The sequence below is a fragment of the Phoenix dactylifera genome, chromosome 2 (genome assembly GCF_051530095.1).
Source record: "Phoenix dactylifera cultivar Ajwa chromosome 2, Ajwa_hap1_PhDact_Kaust_v1.1, whole genome shotgun sequence".
Classification (NCBI taxonomy): Eukaryota; Viridiplantae; Streptophyta; class Magnoliopsida; order Arecales; family Arecaceae; genus Phoenix; species Phoenix dactylifera.
Window position 1 is genome coordinate 47,412,138 of NC_143191.1, and position 7,518 is coordinate 47,419,655.

At 44.3% G+C, this 7,518-nt stretch overlaps 2 protein-coding genes across 2 annotated transcripts; both read right to left on the reverse strand.

The window, feature by feature from the left end:
* Nucleotides 1-206: 206 nt before the first annotated feature.
* On the reverse strand, nucleotides 207-1,408 carry LOC103722504 (beta-1,3-galactosyltransferase pvg3-like). The gene has a single exon (XM_008813089.6). The coding sequence runs from the start codon at nucleotides 1,365-1,367 to the stop codon at nucleotides 429-431; it is 939 nt and encodes a 312-aa protein (XP_008811311.3). The 5' UTR covers nucleotides 1,368-1,408; the 3' UTR covers nucleotides 207-428.
* Nucleotides 1,409-4,108: 2,700 nt separating this feature from the next.
* On the reverse strand, nucleotides 4,109-5,275 carry LOC103722499 (beta-1,3-galactosyltransferase pvg3-like). The gene has a single exon (XM_008813085.5). The coding sequence runs from the start codon at nucleotides 5,266-5,268 to the stop codon at nucleotides 4,321-4,323; it is 948 nt and encodes a 315-aa protein (XP_008811307.4). The 5' UTR covers nucleotides 5,269-5,275; the 3' UTR covers nucleotides 4,109-4,320.
* Between the last annotated feature and the right edge of the window lie 2,243 nt (nucleotides 5,276-7,518).

Below are 7,518 nucleotides of genomic sequence, written 5' to 3' on the forward strand. Positions count from 1 at the left end.
TTGTCTGAATCTAGCTAATAGAAATCACAGATTTCATTCATTGGGAACCTCGTCGGCTGGTTGATTCAACACGCTATCTTTTTATTGTAAGTGGAAAGTGATACCAAAGTCTGGCCCATCTTTGCCAAACTCCTGGCCAAACTCCACTATTGGAGGTTCGCTAGGTCAGACTCCATCAAAATTAGAGGAAGCCTAAGCTGTGTCTATTTTATTAATCTACAACTTTAAGAGAAAACTGTAGTCCACACTTGACTAAGCCATTAAAATTTTAATCAAATTACAAACGAAAAAAATTCGTGAATATAAACCATGGAACGCTATCTTTTCAACTGGTTCGCCGGATTTTTGTCTCTCCACCATGTTAACATATCAATAAGGGGGAAAAAAATCAAGAAATAGATATTACAAGGAGTGGCGAGAACATCGATCTAATCAATATGGTAGAACTTAGAAGGCTTCAACCCATCGGTGACATTAAAGTACTTGAGGGTTCTCGCCCACTTCAAGTGATCCTTCAGCCGGTGCACTGCGATGGTATCCGGCACAAACGCATGCGAGCAAGTGTCGATGGGCACCGGTATCGGATAATCGTACATGGCCGGCTTTGTGTTGAATCTATTCTTCCCTCGTTTTCCATCCGTCAGCCACTTCCCCGTCAGAAAGTCCTCAACGCCGGACGACTCGTTCCTCACCATCTCGGACGTTGAGATCCACTCAACCAAGTCCCACGACAGTATGTACCCCATCCCCGACATGTAGTCGTGGAATGGATCCATGCTGCCACAAGGGATCACAAATCCATAGTAGAGATCCTCTCTCGGCATCTTCTTCAACGACTCGATTAAACTTGGGAGTCTAAAGTAGATATCGTCGTCGGCCTTGAGGACGTAGTCGTAGGGCCGGCCATCGCCATTGGTCCCGTTGAATAGCTCCGGGAGGCTAGAGAGGTAGGTGTAGGTCTTGCCACTGTTCATGTTCTCGGTGCAGTTGAGGATGATGATGTCGTCGTAGCGCATGATCTCGAGGGGGATGAGGACTCGCTGGTCCTCCTTGGTGAGGTTGCAGAAGACGAAGCGGATGTCGATGTGGGCGGTGAGATTGGTCTGGAGGGAGTAGACGAGGCGGAGGAGGTGGCGGCGCTCGTAGAGGTCGGCGCGAGTGAGGATGCCCATGAGGAGGCGGAAGTCGGGCTTCACGGTGACAGGCCCGGTGAAATTGGCCAAGGTGGAGCGACCGCAGGTGGTCACAAGGGATTGGAGCTCGAACTCTCGAGGATAGAGGAAGAGGTAGATGGAAGCTAGCAGGGTCAGAGGGACGAGGATGAGGGTGGTGGCGGAACGAGATGGTCTGAAGGAGGGAGGCTTCATGGCTTCGCGGTGTGTGTAGGCTTCAAGGAATTAACAAGTGGGCCTTCAAGAAGGGTCAAATAGAGATGGCCTGGCCGACTGCTTCTTCGGAACAAAGTTAGGTGCGACCGCACCGCGAGATAGGGCGGCGAATCAGTAGTGATTCGGTGCAAAGCAACAACTCACCTTTCCACGCCGATACATTAAATATTTCCCGTGTTACATGCATAACTGGTTGGATGTTATATACCTTATCGGCCAAATATATTATGATAGGTGAAAGACACCGGGTTTTAATATTCAACGGGACGGGCCGGACTTAAGATGACTCGGGGCGGATGATGGAAAGGTTGGTTCCTTAGAGCCCAGTGGGTATAAAAATGGCTAAGGGTTTCTCATGATCCGAAAATTGGGCTGCTTGCTATAATGCTAGACTAGTGAAGGCAGGAGGACGGTGAATCTTTAACTCGTCAGTAGTGTATGCTGAGCTTAGAGCTGCTTGGGAGGATGTCTCTTATGCGAAGTGGATAGTGGGCGCAAGTCGCCTTCTCTTTGAAAAAAATTCGACCATGTTGATTGAGTGAATCCGAGGTCGGAGATGCTCAATCAAAAATCGGCCGCTGCTGCACAACATTCGTAAAGTACTGAAAAAGTACGACTCCTATCAGACCACGCATATATATCGGAAAACGAATAATGCTGCAAATTGGGTTGTTTTATTCACGGCTCATCATTTTAAATATTTTATTTAGATAAACTATGCGGTTGTGTTACTATTTTTATGTAATATTTTATTTTCTAATTTTTTTTTAGTTACATTGATATCTCTCAGGTGTGATCTGTCGATGTACTTTAAAAAAAAAATCGACAAGCTGTCCTGTCTCTTGGAAATCCCAAGTCATCCGTGGGAGCCAACGCGGCATGTGAGGCGGGGCGGTGTGCATGGCGACGTTTGTGCAAGGAAAGGGGAGTTATTACACGACATGTAAGGCCAGATCTGAGCGACGTCCTTTGGACCAGCGTTAATATTGGACATCCTCGTGGAGCCAACTGGGCCTATTAAATATAGAGTACTTTAAATACGCTGACTTGACTCGCGGGTTTGTTGCTGCTAAGTGCTAACCAGTGGGCAGCTAGTTTCTTAGCAAAAAAAAAAAAAAAAGTGGGCAGCTAGTTATATAGTCCAAGCGGCTATAAATTGAGTATCAATCAGTGAGATCTTCGTTAGACTCGACTTGGATACTTATATTATTTGACGTAAGTATACATAAAAGTGACGCAAGAGCTCCAGTCTGCCCCTGGTTTACCGGTTTCTACCCGTTGGCATCGCCGAACGTGCCAAATCTTGCGCCAAATCGGTAGGGTGACGCGGTGCCCTCGGCAACGACTCGTCTGGGAGGTTGATTTGGTGACAATTGATGGTCCGCCCCACCCGACACCATTGAAATCGACCAGCCCGTGCACTCTTCCCAAAGAAAAAAAACTAATACAAATGGTGCATGTTAGTGTAGAGATTAGTGAAGCGCATGCTTCAGTTCACCAAGTCAACTATTGTATTTCCGGAAACAGTAGTTACAACGCATAGCAAGTTGCATTTTTAGATTTCTAAGCAACGTTATATTTGGTCATCTGATGTGGTCTGAACTTGTAGCGTATGATTGTCACCGACTGGACCAACTGATCAATAATAGTCTTCAATATATCTCTGACTCAAAGCGTATTAAAGAAAATTAAAATTTATTAAGAAGGGTGGCTATAACCCCGAGCACTTATGAACCATATCGCATGATAGTTACTGCACGTCCGACAGTCTTTTCGAGCAATAGCTCCATGCCCTCACTTCTATGTAAACAAAACTCGAGAGTTTTCCAAGTATGCTTACTTCTCTTTCTACTCGAACTCTCAAATCTTTATTGTTCTACTAAAGCTTCACCTGACTTAGATATTATAGGATCTTTTACCAGATCAAGACAAGCAATATTCAGTATTTCTTCTGTGTTCATACCCAGGTCAGATTTTTTACTCCAAATCAACTTTCAACTCCAAACAAACTATAAGCCGATCAACTACTATTCATCATTTTAATCAATTTATCCATTTCTGTCGGGTCGAATTTCAACACCTTGTTAAATTGAATTTCGGCGGCAACAACATTTAAATACAAAATCTAAATAAGATTATTTTTTTCTTTTATGCCTTTGAATTTTGAAGACCACATTTTATGTTCTGCAAAGGAAAATGACAGGCATAGTTAATAAAATATGCGTTTGGTATACCTACTATTTCTTCGTCTGCTTCGTGAGCGGACTAGGGCGAAGACAAAACGACTAACGAATCCAATTGACAACCGGGGATCAAATTGGTTGTCTGACAAAAATTAGTGCACATCTTTCTTTGACAACAATGAATGCGTTTGGGCCTAATTTATTTTTCCTCCACGCCACTCCGTGGTCAAAGTTAACTTCAACCGTTGGACAGGAATGCTAATGGGTTGGGCTGGCCTATTCAGCGTAGATTAGGCGCCCTCTTTTGACTGGCCTTGGGTTCAGTCAGGGTCCATAACACCTGATCTGGGCTTTGTTTGATCTCTCAGCCGTTTACTGCATTGGCCTCCCAAAAGGAAAAACAGAGAAAGCATGGCTCATTTTTGAGAATAATCAACGGAACGTGGCCGACTCCATGAATATATTTTGAGCGACCTTTAACTTGTTCATCAATAATACTTCACTGGCTTAAAGCTGCGATGATCTTTAACTTTGTTTAGTCTTTTGAAATTGTGATCCAAGTTGATTTGAGTTTAAAATTGATCCACCAGGTAATTATGTCTATACATTGCATGCACTATTTGTTTACATCGTTTATTTTCATCAAATTTGACGACCTGTGTGAACAAGAAAATTTGAGTGAAGAGAAAAAAAAAGTGTTGCGAGAAAGAATCATCCATGACCCAGAATAATCAGAAGAATAAAAGCTCTCAAGGAATATGGTAGAGCTTGGAAGGCTTCAGATGCTCGGTGACATTGAAGTACTTGAGTGTCGTCGCCCACTTCTTCTGGTCCTTCAGCTTGTGCACTGCAATGGTGTCCGGCACGAATGCGTGCCGGAAACAGTTGACCCGATTCTGATCCAAGATGTCGTACATTGCCGGGTTCATGTCGAACCGATTCTTCCCTCGGTTTCCATCCCTCAGCCACGCCCCTGTGACGGAGTCCTCTGGTCCGGCCGTCCGATTCCGGGCTATCTCCGACGTCGCAATCCACTCCACCAAGTCCCAGGACAGTACGTACCCCATACCCGACATGTAGCGGCGAGGAAGACTCGGATTATTACAGGGGTTCAGGAACCCGTAATACAAATCCTCCCTCGGCTTGCTCCTTAAGGACTCAGCCAAGTTATGAAGCCGGAAATAGGTGTCGTCGTCCGTCTTCATGACGTAGTCATATGGCGGATCACCTCCTCCATTGGTGCCGTTAAGTATTTGCGGGAGGCTGGAGAAGTAAGCATAGGTCTTGCCACCGTCCATATTCTCCGGGCAGTTGAGGATGATGATGTCGTCGTATTGCATGATCTCGAGGGCGACGAGCACTTGGTGCTCCTCGGCGGTGATGTTACAGAAGACGAAGCGGACATCGACATGGGCGGTGAGGTTGGTCTGAAGAGAGTAGGCGAGGCGGACGAGGTTGCGGCGCTCGTAGCGGTCAGGGAGGGTGAGGATTCCGATAAGGAGCCGGAAGTCGGGCTTCCGGGTGACCGGATCGACGAAGTTGGCGACGGTAGAGGTGCGGCAAGAGGCGGTCGTGAGAGAATGCTGGAGCTCGAACTCATTGGGGTAGAGGAAAAGGAAGATGAAAGCGAGAAGGGCAAGAGGGAGGAGGAGGAGAGCTATGGCGGAAGGAGTTGGTTTGGGGAAGGAAGGCTTCATGGCTGCTGGTGGCAGGAGCATGGAGGGTTCACAAAGTCTGGGTCCTACTTCTAATGCAGGTTGGCGATTGATTGCAACTCTTTATGGCACCCACTTGATTGGTTTAAAGTACTCAAACACTCGGTGTAACATTACCAAAAAAAAAAAGTAGCGGCTGTACGTCCACTTGGTCTAAAACCACAGCTCATGCTTGTTCCATAATTTAGTTAGGAATGGAGAAGAAAGTAACGGTTGCTTTATGGATTGAATCAGGAAGGGGCGTGTGGAGACTGCACATCGTATCTAGTCGTGAAGTTGAACCGTGATTTCTAATGATTTCCTATCGCGTAAATATTGAAGCACCATGTACCGAACATGCGAGATGAAGGAACGCGGAAGAGGGCAGAATCTGGGGCAGAAACAGGGCGAGAGACGTAAAATGTTAGGCTGGACCTAGGGTATGAGATGTTGACATTTCTGCGTCTAAGTTTGCTTTGGCGTGGAGGATGGTAGGTCACCTTGTTGTTCTGGTTTTCTACACGTTGCTCTTGAGATTTCCTAGGCGCATGATCTGTTTGAGTTGTAGTTCAATCGCCGACCAACGAAACCCAGTTTGGAGAGGTTCGTTGCTGCGCTTAGTCCTTCCACACCAATCAACTTTCATTGAAAAAAACAAAAAAATCTATAATTGTACTTACTGCCGCCTGAAACTTACCCGACCAAAATGCCGAGTTGACGGATCGATTGTAAGAGGTTTTGAATTTGAAATTTGAAACGGTTGTGAACCGTTTCTCCCCATTTAAACTCATTTAAAGCCATCCTAAATGCAATACAAACGTTGGGCTCCAACGTTGATCCAGATGGGAGAGAGAGGAGAGCTCTCTCACACTCATTAATTCCTTCTCTTCACATCCGTTAGAGGGCTTTTTTCCTTCTACGGTTTTCCTTGCTTTTTCTGATTTTTTTTTTTTGGCTTTCAAGTGGTGAGGGGAGAAGACAAGAGGGGTTATCTTGTGGTTGGCCTCCTCTTCGCCGATCACTCTTTATCTTCTGGCTTTGAATCAGTTTTGTACGAGCATACAGAAAAATCTCTGCGGAGTTCAAGAGATTTTGTAGTACTGTGCACGTCTACAAAATCAACGGTCCGTTGTATCTTGGGAAGGGATCGCCAGAATCCGGTACATATAAGGAGGCGAATCTCTTTCAAAGACAGTGACTACACGCCTCGGACCGATCTACAGGTATTATCTATTTTATTTTGGATCTAAAGAAAACGACATCAAAGAGGTACGCATTGGAATCAGTTGTTTCAGTAATATTAAATTATTTAAGTTTTATTTGAGTTCTTTGAGTTGATTACTACAACATTTTTGAAAGAGATTCGTTTCCGAAACACAAAGATGGACAAAGTTAAGAACTCATTAAACGATATCCTGAAACCTGAGTCATTCGATGGAAAGAATTTTGTTAGATGGCAAACAAAGATGGAGTCTTGGTTGGACACATTAGATTTATTTTATGTGGTTTCAAACAATCCTTCAACTAAGGACCCAATGGATCATGAACCCGGCAGATCAGCTGCTAAATACAAATTTGATAAAGATGATCGTTTGTGTAAGAGTTTGATACTTAGTTCACTAAATGATAACTTGTACGACATCTACTCTAGAGCTGAGGGTACAGCTAAAACATTGTGGGATGAACTTGAGTCAAAATATGGTAAAGAAACTGAATCAGAAGAAAAGTTCATCATAGGAGAATATTTTTCTTACAAAATGGTAGATCACAAATCAGTAATTGATCAAGCACATGAAGTCCAGAATATAGTGGCGAAGATCATCGCAATGGAAATTTCTATAGATGAGAGAATTCAGGCGGCAGCCCTTATAGAAAAGCTTCCATCTTCCTGGACAAATTTTAAAGTCTCTTTGAAGCATAAGAGACACACCCTCTCTTTGGATCAAGTACTAGTGTCCCCTCAAATAGAAGAAAAACACAGGAATAACCATAAACAGGACTTGGGTATTGACTCAGAAGTTAATGCAAAAGCAAACTTAGTAGAAACAAAGAAAACTAACTTCTGGAGAAATAAACCCAAGAAACACTTTGAGAAGCCAAAACCAAAGATTCAAAAGGAACAGAGCAAGAGAACATGTTATGTCTGTGGAAAACCAGGACACTTTGCCAAACAGTGTAGACATAGAAAGGACAAGGTCAAGGGGCAAGGTGACAAAGTGACTCCTCAGGCAAACATGATAACCAGTTCTGGCT

Excerpts from the sequence above, each read along its gene's own strand:
- LOC103722499 (XM_008813085.5), bottom strand. The coding sequence starts at position 5,268 with ATGAAGCCTTCCTTCCCCAAACCAACTCCTTCCGCCATAGCTCTCCTC.
- LOC103722504 (XM_008813089.6), bottom strand. The coding sequence starts at position 1,367 with ATGAAGCCTCCCTCCTTCAGACCATCTCGTTCCGCCACCACCCTCATC.